The 23,701-nt window shown below is 45.2% G+C and overlaps 1 protein-coding gene across 1 annotated transcript; it reads left to right on the forward strand.

Annotated features, from left to right (window-relative positions):
- Positions 1–395: 395 nt before the first annotated feature.
- Positions 396–23,273, forward strand: LOC144823354 (uncharacterized). Its single transcript, XM_078681851.1, has 3 exons — positions 396–420; positions 12,606–13,895; positions 22,261–23,273. The coding sequence occupies exons 2-3, from the start codon at positions 12,638–12,640 to the stop codon at positions 23,262–23,264; spliced, it is 2,262 nt and encodes a 753-aa protein (XP_078537977.1). The 5' UTR covers positions 396–420; positions 12,606–12,637; the 3' UTR covers positions 23,265–23,273.
- The last annotated feature ends 428 nt before the right edge of the window (positions 23,274–23,701 follow it).

The raw sequence follows: 23,701 nt of genomic DNA on the forward strand, positions 1-23,701 counted from the left end.
CTGGACAGACAGACAGACCCTCAGGGCTCCTCCTTCCCCTGGACAGACAGACAGACCCTCAGGGCTCCTCTCCTCTGCAGGAGACTGGGGCTCGCTGCTGGTGCTGACTCTGCCCCCCGTGACCCGGACATTATCACACTCACAGGCCTGAGGAGAGCTCGTCAACATCCGGTACTGACGCTGACTCTGCCGCCGCAGACCCGGAAGCAGACATTACTGGGAGGGAGGGAAGGGGCGGGGCTTATGGTATCTTGAGAGGAGGCTTCATTCCGCCTCTGCTGCTGACGCTGCCCCCGTGACCCGGACACTTTTCCCCTCTCAGGCCTGAGGAGAGTCCATCTGCTCCGCTGCTTCTGCCCCGGGTGACCCGGAAGAGAAACCGATCGTAAGTTTCCCACAGTGAAGGAGATGAAAAGTAAGGTAAATTCAACTGACAATACGGCAAAACATATTTAGAATTATCGTTGTTTTTACCTATTTGTTTAAAAAATGCATTATTTTCGAAAAAAATAAATATTTACAAGCATTTATTTCAAGGTAATATCTTTTAGTCCTAATGCTTTGGGTATGCAATTTTACTTTGGCTCCTTACAACTGCACTCTGTTTCCACTGTAGTGGTGCCTCTGCAGATGTATAAGAAAGGTCAGGCTCTCTTTTCTGTCATAACAAATACATACTACACACACCCTCCTAATGAGGTGACATTTGTGTCAGAAGATGGCTTTCTTTGAGTGTCACTTGGTACAGGAGGTGAATACACTCTTTGAGTTGTGTGGTGCTGGGGCTTCTCAGCACAGTTTGATCAGTTCATACAGAGGTGTCATTTCCGGTATATATATATATATATATGTTTCCCTTGTCTTCATTGATTGATTTTGCTTGTGAGAAAGTGTCACTCATAGCCATTGAAATGTCACTCGTAATTAGACTGAAATTATCAAAATGTCACACAGCAATCTGAAACCTTGACAGCTATGGGTTTGTGGGAAAGGTGATGGTGTGACCATGTATTATACGGGATAAAGTACCACCTGGTGCATATAATAAGATTATTGCAAGTCACCTCAGAGTTCCCTAACCTTATAAAGGAACTCTGTCTTCCTCGTTCCTCTACATGGTTATGGAACACCTTGTTGACTTGCAATATACTTAGAAGGTGCAGCAGGGGGTACTTTATATCTAATATATTTCCACTGAATATGGTTAGAGTGAAGTTATAGTTGGCTCTGTTAAAACACCTGAATGAGTCTTTAAAAAAATCAGAAATTCACTTAAAAACAAGGGTAAAATGTATATATGGTTAAGACTTAAAGCCGAACAAAGTCCTGAAATTTGCAAGTTATGGTTAGAACCACAATCCGTCAGTCACACTACGGGTGTGCAAACCCCAACTCAGTATGTTACGTGTGATGATGCGATGACATTTTAAACAGTTAGTTTATATTTTATTTACTTATTTTATTTAATGCATTTTTATAAAGCGCGGACTTTACCCGAAGGTGCTGCTGTAGGGAGATCATGGCTACTTTTGTCTACCCCTAATACAATTAACTATCTTTACTGAGCTAGAGGTTGGGAGGTTGAACTCACAAGTGACACATAACCAATCACTTTGTGTATCTATCTACCATGAGGTGGTGTGCACTCCTGGAGAACCCTGCAGCGGCAACAACATCCCTGGTCGGCCCTACTATTGAGGCTGAATTCAGACTAGGATTTTTCTATCAGAAACTGGAGATGACTGCATCTTACCCAATGTAACTGTGCAACTGGAAACACAGTTCCCTCTCTGGACTGCACATGTCTTCTATTCTCAATGAACACCACATCACTTGCATTGACTATTACGTGTGATTCCGGCCAGTAATTCCTACCATGAATAGCGCTATTTCCAGTTCCTCAGCCAGGAATAGCGACGAACAAGGAAGGACGGGAGCTACTGGCCTCCTTGTCTCATGCAGAGTCCCATAACCAGGCCTGTTTCTACACAGGAAGGATGCAGTCCTGTGTGGAAACAGAGAAGAGTGCAGGGATACATCTAAAAACTATTTTTATTATTTGCCTATTAAAAGAGCTTTGCATGTGCAGTTTTGCCTTTATATTCTGCAAGTTCAGTAAACCTGCCCCCGGCACCCCCTGATGATGGTGTGAGGTCAGTACACCTGCACCCCCTGATGATGGTGTGAGGTCAGTACACCTGCACCCCCTGATGATGGTGTGAGGTCAGTACACCTTCCCCCTGCACCCCCTGATGATGGTGTGAGGTTAGTACACCTGCACCCCCTGATGATGGTGTGAGGTCAGTACACCTTCCCCCTGTACCCCCTGATGATGGTGTGAGGTCAGTACACCTGCATCCCCTGATGATGGTGTGAGGTCAGTACACCTTCCCCCTGCACCCTCTGATGATGGTGTGAGGTCAGTACACCCCAGGCTGCATTCACACTCCTTAGGTTGCAGATGGTTGTGAGAGGCTCACTTACCTCGGCTGAAAGCGAGGGTGCCTGCAGCCAGGGCTCACAGGAAGAGAGGGGGCGAGGCTGGGCTCCACTGCTGGTGATGACTCTACCCACGCTGACCCGGACACTGTTCTACCTGCAGGCCTGAGGAGCTCAGCAGGATCCGGCACTAGAGGAGACTCTGCCACCGCTGACCCGGAAGCAGACATTGTGAGAGGGAGGGGGCGGGGTAATGTTGTCCTGAGACGAATGCTCCCTCCGGCTTCCGCTGCTGGTGCTGACTCTGCCGCGATTGACCCAGAAGAAGGACTGTGTCGGTGTAATGTTACTTTCAGAAAACAAAGAGGCTTTAAACATCCTCCGCGCGGAGCTGCCTCCGGTCACCTGGAAGTGAATCTATTCAAGAGTTACAGATAGTGTTGCCAGATTGGGCGATATTTTTTCCAATTTTGCGGGAAAAACCCATGCCTGGCGGGGGGCACATTTTTGGGCTGCTATTAAGCTTTTGTGCTCTTTTTTCTGGCTTGGACGTGCGCCGACCACGATGAGGACGTGGCGTGCGCCTATCGCAGTGGCCAGACAGTCCGGTGACAAATGAGCACGCTGACATCAGAGCAGCACAATGCTAATCATTGGCGGAGGACCCAAGACCACACCCACACTCGCGTAAATTGTGAAGTGCTGTACAGCCAAGACACACCTTGTCTAGTATCAATGTGAGTCCCCAGGTACACAGTTAAAAGTTCAGTTATGGTTCTGGCTCCAATGCGTTAAACCCATCAGGGGTAACAAGTGCTATATGAATGCAAACCTTTCTTCCCCTCACTCCAGATAACTGACTAATATCCACCACTCAGATTACTTTCACATTTCACCATATTAATTCACCACTAGTCCTTTATGGGCTTCCGGAGTAGCGTGCTTCAACACCCCATCAGGGGTAACAAGAACTATATAAACACCAACCTTTTTTCCTCCTCTATCCTTCTACTATCCTTCCGAATCCAGATAACTGACTAACATATCCACCACTTAAAAAATGTACTTGCATGTTTAACTATAGATGGGACATGAGTCCAGGGGTGTAGAGGGGAGGTGAGTCCAGGGGGGGAGGTGAGTCCAAGTGTGTAGAGAGGAGGTGAGTCCAGGGGTGTAGAGAGGAGGTGAGTCCAAGGGTGTAGAGGGGAGGTGAGTCCAGGGGTGTAGAGGGGAGGTGAGTCCAGGGGGAGAGGGCAGGTGAGTTCAGGGATGTAGAGAGGAGGTGACTCCAGGGGTGTAGAGGGGAGGTGAGTCCAGGGGTGTAGAGGGGAGGTGAGTCCAGGGTTGTAGAGAAGAGGTCAGTCCAGTGTTGTAGAGAAGAGGTGAGTCCAGGGGTGTAGAGGGGAGGTGAGTCCAGGGGTGTAGAGGGGAGGTGAGTCCAGGGGTGTAGAGAGGAGGTGAGTCCAGGGGTGTAGAGAGGAGGTGAGTCCGGCGGTGTAGAGAGGAGGTGAGTCCGGGGGTGTAGAGGGGAGGTGAGTCCAGGGTTGTAGAGAAGAGGTGAGTCCAGGGGTGTAGATGGGAGGTGAGTCCAGGGGTGTAGAGAGGAGGTGAGTCCAGGGGTGTAGAGGGGAGGTGAGTCCAGGGGGGAGGGGAGGTGAGTCCAGGGGTGAAGAGGGGAGGTTAGTCCAGGGGTAAAGATGGGAGGTGAGTCCAGGGGGGGTGAGTACAGGGGGGAGGTGGAGGTGAGTCCAGGGGTGTAGAGAGGAGGTGAGCCCAGGGGCATAGAGGGGAGGTGAGTCCAGGGGGGAGAGAGGAGGTGAGTCCAGGGGTGTAGAGGGGAGGTGAGTCCAGGGGTGTAGAGGGGAGGTGAGTCCAGGGGTATAGAGAGGAGGTGAGTCCAGGGGGGAGGGGGAGGTGAGTCCAGGGGTGTAGAGAGGAGGTGAGTCCAGGGGGTGGAAAGGGGAGGAGAGTCCAGGAGTGTAGAGAGGAGGTGAGTCCAGGGGTGAAGAGAGGAGGTGAGTCCAGGGATGTAGAGGGGAGGTGAGTCCAGGGGGGGAGGGGAGATGAGTCCAGGGGTGAAGAGGGGAGGTGAGTCCAGGGGTGAAGAGGGGAGGTGAGTCCAGGGGTGAAGAGGGGAGGTGAGTCCAGGGGTGTAGAGGGGAGGTGAGTCGAGGGGGGAGGGGAGGGGGTGAGTACAGGGGGGAGGGGGAGGTGAGTCCAGGGGTGTAGAGAGGAGGTTAGTCCAGGGGTGTAGAGAGGAGGTGAGTCCAGGGAGGGAGGGGAGGTGATAAGCAGCTGTCTCCAAACGTTCATAGTGTCATAGCCTCGTCATTCCCAAGCCTTTTCATCTCTGGTCGAGGATTGTATGCAACATTTCTCTAACATGTTTACTTGTCTTCCTCTGCTTTGCGCATATATACTCCTCGATCCTGATATTATTCCTTCAGGACCTCTTCTCTAAGTCCTCCTCCTTTACTGAAATATTATATTTATTTTCCCCAACTAAGTTATGTGGCGGGGTTATTGCTCTAGCTCAGAGAATCTGTTTGTTTGTCACCTCCTACAATGATTTCATCTAGTTTTCCAACTCATCTGTGTCCCTTTGTATGTCTGTATGGGGGGTTGTTTTCAACGGTTCTGCTAACTTCACGGCCGGGCTCAGCTCCGCCGCAGCACCAGCAGAAAGGGCCGGGCCTTGCTCCGCCTGTTTCCCGGCCGGGCTTGGCTCCGCCGGGCCCCTCCCACCACCAGCTGACGCCCTCAACAGCGCCAGGAGGCGCATAAAGGCAGCGCCAGTCCCTCATCCCGCGCGCGGGCGACGCCGGGCTGAGCCCGGGCAGAGGTCTGTGGCCGTCCGGGGACGATCCGGGACGGGACGGGCCCCCCCTGGCTTGGACTTTCTGTGACAGGTACTGTTTATTTGGGACTTGGACTGGCCGCTGGGCTGTAAGACGTTAATTGATCCTGTGTTATCTTGCTGTCGCCCTAGTAAGAGGGGGGTTAGGGGTCCAACTTATATAGATATAGAGAGTACCGAGACATTTAGCCATTTAATAGAAGGACCCTTGGTCAGTTTCTCGGGTGGAGAAGAGGAGAAGACTTAGCCCACAATATCATACATTATGGCTAATCACCCTAAAACACGCTCGGCTATGAGCAAAGTTCTCCAAGCTGAAACCTCTAAACGAACTCAGGTTAAATCAAATGATCTAGCCCCGAATAAAGTGAAAAAACCGACTGTAATCAACTTGATGTTGAAGAAGGTCTCTGGGGAAATAGAGCGCATGGAGAGAAGCCTATCTGCTTCACCCAACCCCATAGTAGATACGCCAATAGTGTCCCAAGATCTCACCCTAGCTGACAGCCTAAATATGACTGGGAATGTAGCTTCACCGAATAACCTAACAGAGGCTGTTCCCTGTGCCCAACCCCCTCTTTCCTCGGGGCTAGAAACCTCAGGGCATAGCGAACCAACTCCCCAGAGAAAATCAAAACGACGGGGGAGGACTAAGGGACAACAGGGACAAAATAAGCCACCCACAGGAATTGGCCGAGCTAAAAATAACCAAGAGGTCATCCTGATAGATGAGAGGGTGCATACATCTACAAATCCACCAGGATGGATTGAGGAAGTTTTGGGAGACTTTAAAAAACACTTGGAAACTTTTATAATTGCTCAATTGAAACCTATCATAAGTATGGTGGACAAAATATCGAGTGAACTGACCAAACAAAGTAAGACATTAGAACTTACATCAACTCACCAATGTGGCCACTAACAATAATACATTGACAAATAACAACTGTGTCAGTAACATCCAACACGCGATCGCCCAGATACATGACGCCCCAAAAGCTTCTCAAGAGCAGAGAGGGGGTTCCAATCTAGAGCAGAGAGGGGGATCAAACTACAAGACGAGCACTATGAACATTGAGAAAATCCCCCTACAACCGCTAATACATAGGGGTCAGGAAGACCATCATTCAAGAAATGGTCCCCTTAGCTCATCCTACTTGGATTTTGATCCTTTCTATCTCGCAGATAGTCCCCCCCGCCCATAAATCTACCCCCAGAAGCAAGCCCTTTTGTAATAGTATTCGCGGGGGTTCCAGAACTCCGCGCCTCTGACAAAGAATCGCATCCCCAATTACATGCGGAAATCTCCAAGTGGCTGAACATACATAGACCATTAAATAATGATAATGGGGAAAGGGGGGAGATACTCCATGTAAGGAGAGTTAATTGGCTTGGAGAGAGGCAAAAGGATATAAGGGGGGATTGCATTATAGCAAATTTCAGAGACACCAGACTGGTGGATTACATCCTGAAGAATTCTAACCACAGAGGGAAGGAAAGCTAATAGTGCAGGACTAGCCTTTCTGTCTTGGAATGTAGCACGCCTGGGGGGTAAATTTAATAATAAGGAGTGGAAAGAATACATAAGGGGCTTTCATATTATAGCCTTACAAGAAACCTGGGCGCGAGATTCTGATCTCTGCCAACTGGATGGCTATAAATGTTTTTTCAGACCAGCCCAAGAAGTTAGATCTGGGAGGGCGAAAGGAGGTCTAGTAATTTATGTGGATTTAGACCTAAAGGGCACTTGGTTACAACTAGACTGGGCGTCAGATAATATTCAAGCAGTGACATTCCAGGGACAAGGGCAGAGATTTTTAATTTTAAATTTCTATAACCCAGGCCCAACTGATGGAAACTTCCCTATACTACTAGAGCTTGAGAGTAGGCTAAATGAGGAAACTGACCAAAGGCAGTGGGGGTCTGAACCGATTGATCTACTAATGGGCAATTTTAACTGTCATTTGTGTTCAAAGTTATCCCCTATTTCTCCTGACTGGTCTTCTTGCCCTGTAGAAAAGGGACCTCATTTTGATCATAAGAGAGAGGGGACTTTGCTGATGAAGCTGTTAGATAGCTTTGCCCTTACCCACACAGTGGACCTGTCCCCAACGAAAGCAGTGGAGACTCTCACACCCACATTCAAGGGAAGAGGCTGTGCGTCTATAATAGACTTTATAGTAATCTCTGCCTTTGCCAAAGAGCAGATTTTAAATGTAAGTACGGAGTGGAGCCCCTTTAGCGACCACAATCCCCTTTGTCTTGAAATTAAATACAATGACCTGCCAGAAAAAAATCCAAGGGGGGATATTGTAATCCAACCAACGGACCAAGGGAGGCGCTTAAGATGGGCAATGATCAAACCACAAGATTTCTATAGTTCCTTAGTGGGCAGCGGGAAAGTTTTTATAGAGAGTTGCTTAGACCTGGCAACAGAGGGCAGAGAAGTGGTTCAGGCATTTGAATCCTTAACCAAAATAGTGGAAGGTTTATTAAAAACGAAGATGCCTACTAAAGAAATATCTTCCCCAAGATGGTTCGATTCGAATTGCTCACGGGCATTGAGACTATTAAAGCAGTGCTTAAAGAAGTCCCCAAGAAATAGGAATAAAATCATCCAATGCAGAAAGAATTATAAAATGCAGGTTAAGAGAAGGAAGAATACACTCCAAAAGGAAGTCTGGGCAGACCTCAGAGAAGCAGGAGAAAATAGGGACTATGCCCAATTTTGGAGAATTATAAACAGACCCTGCTTTCAAGACTCAAGTTCCCCAGTTATTAGTACTAACATACTCCCAGATCAATGGACTAATCATTTCAAAAGTCTATATAATCAACTGGAGGTAGTTAGCGGGGTTGGAACCTGGGAGGGCCCCAGAGCAACTGAGTTAGAATTCGCTCTGCCGGAAGTCTTAAAGGCAGTGCTAGGGCTGACGCGGAACAAGGCGCCAGGCCCGGACGGCACACCCCCAGATCTATTTTTGAGTAACACCGACTTATGGGCACCGATTATGACCAGAGTACTTAATGCTGCGATCAGATCTGGTCTTCCACGATCTTGGTCAACTGCAGTGATTGTTCCCATATATAAGAAAGGCTGTAGGGACAATCCACAGTGTTACAGGCCAATCTCGCTGATTGATGTTTCAGCTAAACTTTTAGGCAGGGTAATTCTTAACCGTCTGATAGATTGGACTGAAGCACACAATACCCTGGCGGATACCCAGTATGGGTTCCGAACAGGCAAGTCAACTAGTGACCAATGTTTAAATTTATACCTTCTAGTGGCCAAATACACTAAAGCAGATAAAGGGGCAGCCGAGCGCTATATAAATCCCAATTACATTAACAATAACATTAACAATGTATATGGGTTTCATGGACCTCGCAGCAGCATTCGATAATGTTAATATAACTAAACTCTGGGCACTTATGTTTAGACTAGGAATTGACCCAGACCTGATTAATATACTTAAGGAACTTCACTGGAACACCACTGCCAAGGTCCGCTATAGCTCGGGGGGGGGTGAGTACAGATCCCTTCCCGTGCACTAGCAGGGTGAGGCAGGGGTGTATCCTGGCTCCATTCCTTTTTTCTCTTTACATAAATGACCTGGGGAATGCGCTGCTGAAACTGGGGACTGACTGCCCGAGGGTGGGATCGCGTCATATACCGGTAGTCTTGTACGCGGATGACGCGGTCCTTCTCACTCGAACAGCAGTGGGTCTCCAGCAGCTAATCAGTGGCTTTGCGAGGTTCATGAAGGATCTAGATCTCTCTGTTAACATGACCAAGTCTTTTATTATGCTGGCAGGGAATAAACCTCGCAAGAGATTTGCGTTCAAAATAGGAACTTACGCCTTGGACACTGTAAATACTTTCCCATATTTGGGTCTCTTGTTCGATGGAAAGATTAGGTTTGCCACGTTGCTTGAGGAAAGGGCCAGGAAACTTGTTTCAGCGAACGGTGCCTTATTAAACTTTGCGAGAAGGATGGGTCGCTGGTCCCCTGAGCAAGTAATGACATTGTATAGAGCGGTCAGTACCTCTAAAGCTATTTATGGGGCGGAGGTGTGGGGTTTCAGGGATGCACATCAGATACAAGTAGAGGAGGATACATTTTTAAAGAAACTTTTAAGGTTACCTCAGAGCATCCCGGCTGCAATTACACACAAGGAGCTTGGCATCCCATATATTTCGGACCTCATCAAAGTGAGACCAATTCTGACCTGGTTTCGAATTTGGCTAAATCCAAACGCTGAATTATCCAGACAGATTATTGCTGATTGTCTTCTGAGAGACAGATGGCAGCAAATCCCTTGGTTAAAATACATCAAAGACACCCTAGAGTCTATTGATCAGAAAATGTTATTTACCGACCCCTCAAATATTGACAGCTCTTGTAAAAATCGTGTCCGGAAGCAGTTATTGGAAAAATATGAGGTCAGGAGGAATCAATTTGACTCTAATAAATCATCTGTAGTAGCACACTCACTTGTGAGTAATGAAATAGTCATGGAACCGTATCTCTTTTTAATGTACAGTCAACATGAGAGGTTTTTAATGACTCCTTTTAGGCTCAATCTGTTACATAACTTATTAGCTTACCCGTCTGGTTTTACGTTAACAGTTGAGCAGAAGGGTGCCTGCGGCTGCGACAATAGGTCTCCACAGGACACCCTTCATTTTGTATTATTATGTTCTTTTTATGAAATTCCGCGTCGAAGGTTTTTGGTGGACATTTTAAAGGAGCAAAAAATGTCCATGCTAAAACTGCCTTACTATTCTTGCAAAGAGAAACCGAGATGCGCACTCTGTGTTCTATTTTGAGTTTTTTTTTAATTATGGTCAGATTAAGAAATACCAGGGGCTAATGTAGGATGAAATGAACTAGCAGCTCCCTTCTCCCGTTTAATGTTTGCAAACAAGGACATTTTTTAACATATGTTTTTAATACTATAATGTTCAGAGTGTTAATGCAAAATTATCATATGTGAATTTGTAATGCATTATGTATTTTTTTTATGATGGTTTTTAACCACCGATATAAATAAGAACTGAACTGAACTGAACTGTATGTCGGCTTCACAGAAACTTTCAATTTATAATTCACTCTCACACTGTTGCACCAACTGTGCGACACAACAAAATTAAAACCTTAATGGGGAGATTGATTCACGTACCTTTCCCTGGTAGAGACCACTTCAGCACCTAGTATTATTTGACACAGGGAGCTCTCCACTTTATACCCTGAGACTTCGGCAACTTCCTTTTGGGGTGGCTAGATCTGGTTAGCTGAACAACGTCAATCCTGTAACAAATTTCAAACATCTGAACCTCTAAGTTGGTCCAGTACCTCTGCCATTACTCCCCACTTAGTTGTTAATGGTATGGTTCCTGCCGCTCTTAAAGACACCACAGCGAATCCCTTGTTCTGGAAGCCAGGAAAAGATTCCTTGGTTTAAAAAAAGTTATTACCAATATCGTTACTTTCTTTTGCTCTTAGCTGGTGTAAAGGTTTGTAGCAAAACCACTTTCTCAAGGACACTAGGGCATGATTTTGGCCATCACACAATACAAAGACAGTGCCTCTACCGATTATGGATGAGCTGAAATGGGAGCAGGAGCCAATGCTTTGTTCTCATTAGATCTCTCTGCTGTCGTCCACAATTGAGTACTCCATCTTGGGGAATCATGTTGAGGCTTTGGGCATCGGGTGCTAGGCCCTAAAGAGGTTCATATCATTCTTTACAGGCTGAACATGTATCGCCAGATTGGGCAACTTTTCGTCCAACACATTGCATGCAATTTCAGAGTGACTCGTGGGTCCTCAATCTCGGTCCATTTGTTCACCAGTTATGTAATCCCACTTGCTGAAGCTTTACTTGAGAAAGGTGTTAGAGCATTTATGTATTCTGACGACACCCAGATCTGGCTGTGTTTAGACAGTTAACTCTCCCCTCTCCTCACATTCCACCAAACCTTGCCTGTCCTATGTCAGTTGCTGGGTTGCAATAAATTAAAGTGAAACGCTGAGAAGACAAACGTTCTGCTTATTAATTGTCATAATGACTAATGGCTTGATGCCTACTAGCCTTCGGAGATGGGCACTCTTCCACTCTTTGCTCAAAATGTGTAGAGCTTGAAAGTAAAAATCAACAGTGCTTTCTCAGTCTGGCAAGGTCTGTGAGTTGTCATTGTGCATGCATCATATTAAACGCCAGAAAGAGATTGCCTCTTATTTGACACTAGAAAGCAGGCGCCATGTAGCAGCAGCATAGATTGGGTCCAGTTTGGACTGGTCGAACATCCTCTACTTACAGTTTCCTATACTCCACAAGAATGTTTATTTTGAGAGCCGAAAACATGGCCAAGGCCTTCTTCTCAGTAGTGGAATGTCTACATTCAGCCTCCGGCAAAGCCCTAGATGCAAAGGCAATAATGACTTTCTTTCCGATCATGCCGCTGTTTCAGTTCCACTCCTGGGCCCTTGTCTCTGGCGTCCGTAACAACGCAATGGGGCAAAACTATGCAGACTGTGAGCATTCACAAGACTCTCCTTAACATCTTCAAATTCTTCTCGTATTCCCTACTCCACACGTAGTCTGCACCCTTCCTCAGCAGGTCTCACATGGCACAAGAAAATTAGGTACAAACTGAGAATAGAATGTTTCTCACCAAAAACTTGAGTGCCTCTTCTTTCTTAATGGGTCTAGGTATTTCCTGTGTCGCTTTAATTGATTCATCTTTGGGGCAGACCCCATTAGCAGAGAATACGTGGCCTAGGTAGCTTCTGACCAGCACATTTGTATTTTTATCTGGGACTTTAAATCTATTATTCCTCAATGCTCAATTTCATAGAGAATATCTGTTATGGTAATGCTTGCCAAATTTTAATTAAAAAAAATAAAGAATTACAAAAACATAATAAGTCCGTTAAATTATAGGGTTAGGTTTGATGAGGTCATACTGATACATTTTGAAGCTTAACAGATCAGCTCTGGATAGCGAGTCCTCTCTGGCAGGGCAGAGCGGACCTGCATGAAATCTCACCATATCACGTAAGGGCAGCACTGAGCGGGGTTTAGATGAGTAGCAGGGTAACTCCTGATGTCCTTGAGGACAGCCTGACCTTGAGCAGAGTAGATTCTCTCCAGCTCTTGAGACAATTTAGTTCTTTCGATCCATTAGCTGGACTGAATAATTTTTTTTTAAAGCTTAAACAACGTGTGGTGAGACAGGAAGGAGTATTTTGACCTAATTGTCCTGTGAAAATGTGTTGTCTTTTCTATTTTCTTCCCTTCACAGACACTTGAGGACGTGAACATCAGAATTCCAGAATGGAGAAAAGGCAGGTTCCAAGACGAAAAGGAGAAGTGCAGTGTTCACCTGAAGCCGTAAAATCCACACTCCCATCTTCTCCTATCCATAATGTGCCTTCTTCAAGATCCCAAACTGATGCTCAGAGGGACTGTGAGATGGAACCGCTATCGAGGAACGTACCTAACATGATCCTTTTATCTATGTTGGAGCAGTTGGAAGCCAAACTGGATAACTTGCAGAATACCCTAGAGGACATGCCGTCAAGAGTCGCTGGGCTCATGGAGCAAATCTGGATAGCAAAGGGTCTGGATTACCTTGTAAATGGGGCAGTGTCTTTGGAGATGGTCAGTCCGGTGGTGGTTAGAGATTATCCTCTCAGCAGGACCCCTCCGATTAATCTTTCAGTCAGGGCCAAGGAGGTGAGCCCATGCCTTCAATCGACATCTTCACCTGGTCGTGATCCACAGCCGAATCAGTGTCTTCAACCTACGTCTCCTCATGGGCATGAACCACAGCAGAGCCAGTGCCCCCAACCTCTGTCTCCGGCTGGCCCTGGACTACGGCAGGACGGTACTGTCTCCAGGTACCCTCCTCCAGATGTTCAAGTCATCCCAGGTGAGCCAAGCCTTCGTCTTCCACCAGTGTTTGATGATGGGCAGGAACCACAGCGGGACCAGTGCATACAACTAGTTTTCCCAGTTGAACAGTTGAAGAAAGAACCATTGTATGTAGATAGTTGGGGCGCACAACAGAACGTCTGCCTGCAGCCACTGCTTCATGAGGGACTTGAGCCACATCAAAACCACTGCAGCCAAACAGTGCTCCCAGATGGGGAGGGAACAAGTGAACTCCTAAAGCAAGAGTTGTTGTGGTTTGAGGGTCAACAGCACAACATCTGCAGACAACCAGCATTTCAAGAAGACCAGAGTCTGCAGCTCAACACATGTCTGCAGGTGCTCTCTGAAGCACATGAACCACATCAGAACTTAAAGACCGAACCAATGCACCTTGAGGCACTGAGTCCAGATCGCGGCTATAAGCTAGAACCACTGAGTGCTGAGGACTACGATCAGAACTACAAGCAAGAACCACTGGGCCCTGAGAACCAAGATGAGAAGTCTGACCTACAACCAACATGTGCAGATGCGCAGGGCCCATCTGAATCCTCATCCTTCCTGCCACAGAATGCTGCTGATACTGATGGAGCTATCGCTAGAGACCCACTGGAGAGAGGAAATACAGACGCAGATGGATTGCTGCCCAAAGCCATCCCAGGTATTTTGTTCGTACTGAATGAACATGCAGAATGTCGAGTAACTTGTACAGTTCTGAGGGAATGTAGCATAAAATATTTCCAAAGTTGATGTTTCAATATTTTTAGTAAGACCTGCAGGGGGCCTAATCTGAGTTTTGTGGAGTGGCATCTTTGTGGGGGCCTTGAGTACACCAGAAGCGGTCATGTACCTAGTATCTCCTTTATTTTCGCAAAGGAGTTTCTCCTTCCCGTTATGTGATAGGCTAAGAATTGGGACTCTGCACATGAAAAATGACCTGAATTCTGGTCTGTGCATGATACGCCCCATTCCGGGCTCAGGAATTATGTGGCAGAATCTGTGATTTCAATCCAAGCACCGCAATACTCCTCTTCCCCTGAGTGTGAGATGAAAGTGAGGTGTTATTCACAGAGTGTAACATTGCCCTTTTTTGTTGCTAGTGCAAACTAAAGCACTTTAGAGATGGGGCTGGGTCTTTGTGATGTTCGAGTGCACAGAATATAAGAGGATTTCTGGGTCAGTCAGGGTCTGACGCTTAGAAGGGACGGAAGGCAGCGTGAAGAGGACAAGTGATCTGTAATTCAGGTCTGTAGTGGTGGAATGGGTAGGGTAAGACCCGCGGCACCCAGAGCCTTCGATAAGAAGTGGTCTTTTTTCTGAAGTGTGTAGGTACACGCACATAGAACTGGGGGGCCTGCAGGTCAGAGAGGGCCAGTTGTATTATAACATACTACATCATGTAGAACAACGTACAAGGTCAAGGGAGTTTCAAGATTAAGTGTGGTCTGTAGGGTTAGGTGCACAGTACAAGGGGTTCTGAATATCAAGCTGGGTTAGTTGTATTACCGTATACAGGATTGGGAGATATATTTTCTTATGTTTATTTTATCTAATATGGGCTCCATTATAAGTCCTCAACTGTGTCTCCATAATGTTTCCTATTACATTTCCTTCACTTTTTCCTCCCTTTAAGTCAGCAATATCAGCGATTAAAGAAACTCTGCTGGAGGGTGGGTGAAGTAAATGGTGATTTCTCTGAGATATGTGGAATTACTGTGGAGATTTGGCATCTGATTCCCTCAGTAATTCCAGAGTACTATGATTGCATAAGATTATTGGTTCTGTGATAATGTTTGTGCGAATAATAGCTTTACAATATCACATGTATCTTTTGAAGCCCAATTTATCTTTCTTCCTTCTTTATATAGCTATTGTGTCTCAGCCCCTCTTTAGACATTTCAGTGCACATTACAAGGACCAAATCATGCAAATGTCCGCCTCTCTGCACAAAATGGTGCAGTGCAGTGTCGATAAGCTGACAGCATAGCCCTTGCAGCATCTTCCACTTTGAAAAGGGCCATGAAAAAACCCTGATTGACCAATCTGTTCATCCTCTCTGCTTGGCCATTACTCTGTGGGTGATGACGACTAGCACATTTATCTTAATACCAGTTCCATCCAAATACTGCTTCATCTCGAACAAGACAAACTGTACACCATTATCCGATACCAATTCACACACAAAACCCTCACTTCCATGTACAAACCATACTTTCAACCAATTTGACATGTACCCCACAAGCACAATGGCAAATTTCTGATGCACAGCAAGCATCTGAAACAGACCTAAAAAATCATTGCATTCATTGGCTCGCACTCTGTCAGGAAAACCCACTTCTGTCTTAAGCAGAACACTGTATATCATCCTTTTATCATTTTACAAACAGCTGGTAACTCTCTAATGGATTTTTCCACATCCCTGTCCATGGCAGGCGACCAGTATTGCATTGTCAGTCGTTTGTTGTTGGATATCACACCTAAATGTCCTTCATGGCTCTCCTCTGACAGTATGAACTTGGCCATCGGTCTGCAGTTCACACAACAAATCGCTTTTCTTTTGGCTATTCTTTCCTCATGAAATGAATCACTTTCAATAAAATAGAATCTTCATCCAATGTCTTTTGCCCACAACACACACACACACACACTCTTTACCCGGCCAACAAATACTTGCTGCAATACATTCCACATCTTCGCAGTCATTCTCTTTTTTCTCATGTTCCACATCTTCCTGCCCTCAGGGCAGTCGAGGCAAGCAATCAGTATTTTTGATCCTCTCGCCTGCAGTGTGTTCATTCTCAAAATGATGTTTCAAACTTAACCTCACCAACCTGGCAGTAGCCTGCTGGTGTTCACATTATTACCATTCAAAAGAGTTTGATCATCAGTTCATATTCTGAACTTGGTCCCACATAAGGATGACTTAGCCAGGTAATTTATAGATTTATTTCTGATCTAATGAGTGAATTTTCGGTTGAGATCAGTTTTTGTCTGTCTCTGTATATATCGTTTAGACATTTCCCTACTTCCGTCCCACAGCAGGGAAAGGTCATCTGTATCCCCGATCCAAATCAGCGCATGGTTTGTCATGTTTTCATTTCGTGATGTCCAGACCACCCGTTATGTGCCCGGGTTAGGCCCGTGTAGCGAAGTGGCACATTTCATATATCGTCCTATTTTTTACAGTAACATTTCTGCTGTGACCTTTTGCACATATTTGCATGCACGACAATGTTGGATTTGTTTCTCTAAAACTACTTTGTTTACACATCTAGCTTCGCACAACATTATCACGATGCCTCGAACACCATGTACAAGGCCTCTTGACGCACTATGTACAAATGTCATTTCTATCTTCATTCACGGAGTGACAGGGCTATCTACATATCTAGAACATTGTCTAATCTATACGTACATCACAAGATGCTTTCTATTATAAATAATGAGCATCCCAATAGATTAGTAGAGGTGGCGCTACAGCTGACACCGAGGGTCTGTGCAGGCTGAGACTTCACTATGCAGCGGTTTGGCATCTCCATGGGGGGTGTTCAGTTTGTAACCAATTTGTGGCCTGCATTCTCTCCTGTCATGTCCCTTAGTGGGGATTCTTGGCTGCACACCCACACACACTCTAGGTACACGCAGAGTAGGGAGTGCGTAGTAGGAGTACGCCGTGGCTAGGGCGACTGCCTCCGGAATCTGGGGATCACGGTTCGATCCCAGGGACCAGCGGCAGATTAGCCCAGCACCATGTGACTCTGGTTAATAGCTTGATTAATCTTCCCGACAGCCCCCAGTGCCTAGAGACCCTTACGGGTGATTGTGCGCTTTACAAATGTGGATTATATTATTTTGCTGCCTTGCTCATATGTCTGCATATATACACTGTTTTAGCACCATGGTAGAACTATATCTACTATTTACGTGCTTGTAATCACTTTCAGCTGCTTCGGCCTACAGATTATTGCAGCTTATGTATTCTATACAAGAATAACGTTGGTTCAGTAAATATATTGAAAACGTCCCACTGTGTATTCTCTGTATATTTCTCTGAGAGCAAGTAAGCTTGAGTGACTGAGCGAAAGGTTCTGTTCTGTTTCCAAGATCCCTGAGGGGTCAGGGTTGTCACGTTCAGTGGTTGCCAGAAACCATTGGCTTCCTGGTAAGGTTAGGGAGTCTTATGGTGGCACTGTGAGCTAGCTGGTCTCTAGGCCAACTCATCCTGCGGAGGTGCCCGGAGCCAGTCTAGGCACTAATCCAAAGTTTATGTTGTCCAACAAACGTGCTGGTCCTACGGATTAGTGGGAACTACACAGCACACCTGTTCCTTCCACTAGACCACAAATACATTTGCATAGTTGAGAGAACAGGCGCCCATTTGCTGTCCCTGAGATTTGTCTGTAATATCTATCTTTAAATATGAAAATATTATTATTTTGGCAAAAGTCATGGTCCCAAGCATCCATCTCTGAGAGAACGCAGGCCGTCACTCTTGGCCCTTACCAATCTGCCAAGCTGTCACAACCGTGTGGGGTACCTCAAGGCTCATCCCTGAGTCCGACACTTTTTAATATTTATGTGTCTGACCTGGCCAATGTCATCAAAGCACATGGGATGAGCCTAACTTCCTACGCGGATGACACTCAATTGGTGATGGCAATAAGAGGTGATGGAGAAGAAGTAGCTAAAAGATTCCAGAGAGGTTTGACGGAAATAGGCGAGTGGATGGCAGTGAACTGCCTAAAACTTAACTCGGAAAAAACCGAGGTAATGATTTTCGGACAACTTTCACCAGAATGGCCTGCCTCGTGGTGGCCCCAATCTTTTGGTGCCCCCCCAATCCAGTTACAAAAGTAAGAAACTTAGGAATACTTTTTGATGACCATCTAAATTTCATGGATCATGCTAACAAAGTGGCCTCAATAGCCCACTATAAACTACGCATGATCCGTAAAATAAGTCCTTATCTTCCTACCACTGCCATCAAAACTCTGGTGAGCTCATTAGTCTTGACATCCCTTGACTATTGCAATGGGCTTTTTATTAATTCCCAAGTTAGAGTGATAAAAAAACTACAGACCATACAGAATGCGGCAGCACGTCTTGTTCTGGGAATTCCTAAGTTTGCCCCTCTCTCTGATGCCATTTCAAAACTACACTGGCTGACGATTCAAAATAGAGCCAGATTCAAATCACAGTGCATTGTTTACAAAGCACTAAATAAACAGGGCCCGCAGTTCCTTCAAGACCATCTATGTCCTTACCAACCTATACGCCAGTTGCGTTCAACTAACAGCAACCAACTAACGATACCTCGCACTAGAACAGTGTTGTGGGGAGACCGACGGTTTGTGGTAGCAGCTTCCAAGCTCTGGAATACTTTACCCCAGGAAATCAGAGCATGTCCCACACTGCTCCAATTCCGTAAAAAACTAAAAACCTGGCTGTTTAATAAATAAGATCACGGTATAGAATAGAGGTTCTGAGCATGGCAGCTTACTTGTCATCAAGCTAGCAAATTTATCAGCGCCAAGACACCCCAGGGTATATGCTGCGCTTTATAAATGCTAATAAATAAATAAAATAAAATAAATAAATAAATATGAGATATTGGTCTATTGCAAAAAGCGTGTTCGTAGGCTCTAAGACCTTGCGTGTGTTGTATGCATAATTAGCAAGATCACATCCTAGGTAATTGTCAAATATGATTGTCTCCTGTGTATATCTTTTGTAAAAAATTCTCTCTATCTATACAATGTGATGGGAGGCTCTCCACAAGAATCAGCATTAAATGGTTTTAGTTTATTGCTGTGTTTTCCAGTGAGCTATTGTTGGAGGGCACTATACGCCCCCCTTGTTCTTGCATACATTTGTTACAAGGTAAAAGCATGGTAGAGTAGAGGGTAGTGTTTTACACAAATGAAAATGTTACCATTCCCATTTCACAACAATCCGTATTTAATAATTACTGAAAAGCCTTTTGTTCATAATTGGAAACAATCATTAAAACCGCATTCTTGCCCCTTTTCGTATGACATTGGTACTTATGTTGTCATTACGGAATGTGTTAATGGCCTCCCTTTGTCCATTACTCAAGTCGGATCTGATTCTTCCCTTCTTGCCTTGACTGGTGAACAATTTATTTGAACAAGTCTTTGGCGACCAAGTCACTAAGGACATCCAGATTATCATGAGCAAAGGAGGAGTTATATGTAGCTTGCTTTTTGAAGCAAGTTAGGCTTCCCTGATCTATCTGTGCCCTCTTTCCAAGCAACGCTTCCCGCTCTTTCGTTGCACATATATTTCCATTATCCAGACCATCCAATGTCATGAAGTATCAGCGTCTCTTGAACACAAGTCATGTTTTCTGTATTGGGCCCCCTATTCTCATGTTCATTGGCTCGGATCTGATTTTATGTTGATATCTTAGAAACGGAAATATGTCAATTCTACATGAACTGTAATCTAAGTCCCTCCTGGGGCAGAAATATAAGCCACGGTTCTGGATATTTAGTTCATCCATTGTCAGTTAATGTTGGGATGATTTAATAATCATATCTCGCCTTGCTCTATCACCTTTCTCTTCCTATGGGGTGTTATCTTTTTGTCTTCCATTTGCTCTTTCCTGTCTTTCTCTTCCTCTGTTTGTGCCTCTTGCTTTTGTTTTTCCTTTTTTATGATATTCCATTGTCCGTCCTTGTCTGGCAAGTAGGTTTTTTTCTAGGTAGTTGCTAGCAGAGTCATCTGAGTCACCTTCTGATCTTGATTCCTCTGTCAGAAGTTCATGTCGTCTTTGTGTCAATCAAATTTTGACTGCTCTCCTTACTTATTCGTATCATCTTACAAAGTTTAAGACTCTGCCAGGACAGTAGTCTTGTTTTTCCCTTTAAAATGTCCTCTTTTGTAGCTATTACCTCTTTCTTATCACTTGTTCATCATTCTCGTTGTCCTTAAGTTCAGCTCTTATTTTCAAGTGCAACAAATGTGAGGTTGGAGAACTCCATCGGACTGCAGACTTAGAACTGTAACAAAAAAAACAAGTTAGCAGGCCTTTTCCATCTATGAACTCATGATCTGGAACAACATCCCTGCATCCATCAAGACCGCCCAACATTGCTCCCGTTTAGGAAAGAGTTGAGGACTCCACTCTTTGAAAATAATTTATGTTCATCTTTGTCCCTAGCTTTAGGCTAGGTTTGCAGTATAGAAATAACATATGCATACATACATAAAGAAGCTGGCCTAGCCTACACTAACACTTGAATACTTTTGAAAAAACTCTTGTGAAAATGTTCATGGGAGAGTTGAGAATGGTTATCCCACCAGAGCACCCCTGGCATCCAGTTAAGATTTTAATGTTGTCTTATCAAGAGTAACAAGTCCACCTTTTAAGCCACTACGTCACTGCAAACCTTAATGTGGATAGTTGTCTACCTAGTAGCAGTCACTTCCTCAACCAGTTAGCAAACTACATGCCCCATAAGTAGATGAACAGTTCCTGCAAGTTTACAAAGACAAAGTTAAATATGCATCCAGTCTTAAACATGCACTCATGCTCTACATTATCAGAATTGAAAATGTATGAAAAATAAGACTGTTTTTTGCACCGGCACAATTTAGCATATGGTTGTCTACACGAGCGGAGACTAGGGGTGGGCGGAATTTGCGTAGTCGTGTTACGCAAAGCTCTGCGTAAAAAATCTCAGTGAGCGCGCAGATTTCTGCGAACACGTGGAATTGCTTCTTCCGCCTGTTCACAATGCTTTTTCCCTGTTCCCGAACGCTGTTTCCATGCTCGGGGGGAGAATATCTTGCAAACACACATTTTGAAAGCGTGAACAAGCAAACAATTCTGCGAAGCCGCGGATCTCGGAAGTTTTGGCAATTCCACTTTCTCCGAGGAATGCGAAATTACCCAAATTCCACAAATGCCGCAAGTGGAATTGAATTTACCGCCCAGGCCTAGCGGAGACTCCACATAGAAATACTACAGGCTGAGTCCACGTGTGATAAAGATGCAACCATGGCTTTTCTACCCAACATACCTCTAGTAGATATTTGTAAAGTAGAAACATGTGGTTCTGTGCATCCTTCTCAAGGCGCTGGGAGGTGGAGGGAGCAGCTCTGGGTCAGTCGAAAAGCCAGGTCTTGAGGTCCTTCCTGAATATGTGGAGGGTCGGGGAGCGTCTGATGTTGACCGAGAGCTCGTTCCAGGATTTAGCTGCGATGTAGGAGAAGGCTCTCCTGCCGGTTCTGTTTCTGTGGATGCAGGAGACCACTGCCAGGGCGAGGTCTGTGGAGCAGAGGTTCCTCTTAGGTACGTGGACATCATACTCGGTCATTGAGGTATGTAGGTACGATGTTGTTGAGGGGTTTGTAGGTGTGGGTGAGGAGTTTGAAGGTGATCCTCTTCTAGACGGGGAGCAAGTGGAGGCTTCATAGGTGTTGGGTCATATGTTTGTGGCGTGGTATCCCTAGAATGAGACTGGCCGCGGCGTTCTGGAACTTACCGATTCTTTTAAGTTATGGCACAACCTGTGATGTGCCACAGCTTGCTGCAAATGGAAAATGTTACTCTCTTGCAAATACTGTCAGCTTGTCATGTTGCAGGCTCACATGCATCACCCACTTGCTGTATGGTTGGAAAGTATATAGGTTGCTCAGATTAAGCTGTTTATTTTTTTATTTTACAATGTAAGCAGTTGTACTCCGATGGAGAAAACAACACAATGATTTTAATTGGAGTCTGCGCGCTGATGCATTATGCCTTTCTGGTATGGGATTATGAGTCGTTCTCCAGATCAAAACTCAATCTTAAATTAATTATTTTTAGTAGTCAGAACCCAACCCATGAGAGATCACCACATGTGAACGGTAGACCTACAAGCAGCAAATGATTATTTACAGGTAGTAACATTTTCCTTCCTTCCTAGATATTACTGTCCACCTTTCTCATATTATAACTGTGCATTTCTTTCAAGAAATATTGCCCATGTATAATTCTCAGTGTTCATTTCATTCTGCAGCACAGCAGTCGCAGACAGAAAGTATGAATGGGAAAGAGAAACGTAAAGCTTCTAGAGGAAGGAAGAATTTTGCTTATAAAATGACTGAAAGAAAACACCAAGGAATACAGAGGAGGGAGAATTTTAACAATAAAACACTACTTGCAAGGCAGAAAAGAATAGGCACCGGCCTAAGAGCTTATGCCTGTGCCGAGTGTAAGAAGACATTTACTGGAAAGGCGCGTCTTTTACTGCACGAGCAAACACACACAGATCGGTATCCCTACACTGAGAATGAAATGAGGTTTGCTGATAAGGCAACACATGAAAAAACTCACAAAGGAGAGCGGCCCTTTCACTGCAATATCTGTGAGAAAAGTTTTACTCAGAAGGGAAATCTTCTACAACATCAAAGCGTACACACAGGAGAGAAGCCTTATCACTGCACTGTGTGTTCCAAACCCTTTACTCATAAGGTGACCCTTGTACGGCATCAAAGAACTCACACAGGAGAGAGGCCTTATCACTGCACTGTGTGTTCCAAACCCTTTTCTCGGAAGGCACACCTTGTACTGCATCAAAGAACTCACACAGGAGAGAGGCCTTATCACTGCACTGTGTGTTCCAAACCCTTTTCTCAGAAGACAAACCTTGTACTACATCAAAGAACTCACACAGGAGAGAGGCCTTTTCACTGCACTGTGTGTTCCAAAAGGTTTTCTCGGAAGGCGTACCTTGTACAGCATCAAAGCGTACACACAGGAGAGAGGCCTTATCACTGCAACGTGTGTTCCAAGGGCTTTACTCTTAAGACAGCCCTTGTACGCCATCAAAGCATACACACAGGAGAGAGGCCTTATCACTGCACTGTGTGTGAGAAGAGGTTTTCTCGGAAGGAGACCCTTGTACGGCATCAAAGCATACACACAGGACAGAGGCTTTATCACTGCACTGTGTGTAGCAAGAGCTTTAATCTTAAGGCAAGCCTGGTACGCCATCAAAGAACACACAGGCGAGGGCCATGACGCTGTACAGGATATGGAAACTGCTGTAAACAAAAGGTGGTGCTCAGCAGCATCAAATAACACATACAAGATGGAAGCCTTCTCAAAGCACTGCCAAAAAACCTTCATTTAAAAAAAGAAATGTGATATTTTACATCATCTTAGAATCTACAGCTGAAGTTAGACCTCCTATGACATCTAACGATCCTTCCGGGGCGAGATCCTCCCTTTCCTCTGAACGTCAGAAGAGCTTTGAGTTAAAGGACAAACTCTAACGTTCGCAGCGTCTCCAAACAGAATGTAGCTTCTTCAACGTCCCTTCATCAAGCAACGAACTTCACAGCGGCTGCTTCACTGCGAATTAAACCTGTCCGACTCTCATGAAATGTGTGCAGTGTTGAGGACATGTTACCAAGTGTGATCATAAACTATCCTGAGAGACATAACTTCTAGGATTC

Source organism: Lissotriton helveticus, chromosome 1_1, assembly GCF_964261635.1.
Source record: "Lissotriton helveticus chromosome 1_1, aLisHel1.1, whole genome shotgun sequence".
Lineage (NCBI taxonomy): Eukaryota > Metazoa > Chordata > Amphibia > Caudata > Salamandridae > Lissotriton > Lissotriton helveticus.

What these genes read in the sequence shown, in the direction of transcription:
- LOC144823354 (XM_078681851.1), top strand. Translation starts at nt 12,638, where the DNA reads ATGGAGAAAAGGCAGGTTCCAAGACGAAAAGGAGAAGTGCAGTGTTCA. An exon ending in GCTGCCCAAAGCCATCCCAG is followed by an intron (nt 13,896 to 22,260) that starts GTATTTTGTTCG and finishes TTCATTCTGCAG; the next exon opens with CACAGCAGTCGCAGACAGAA.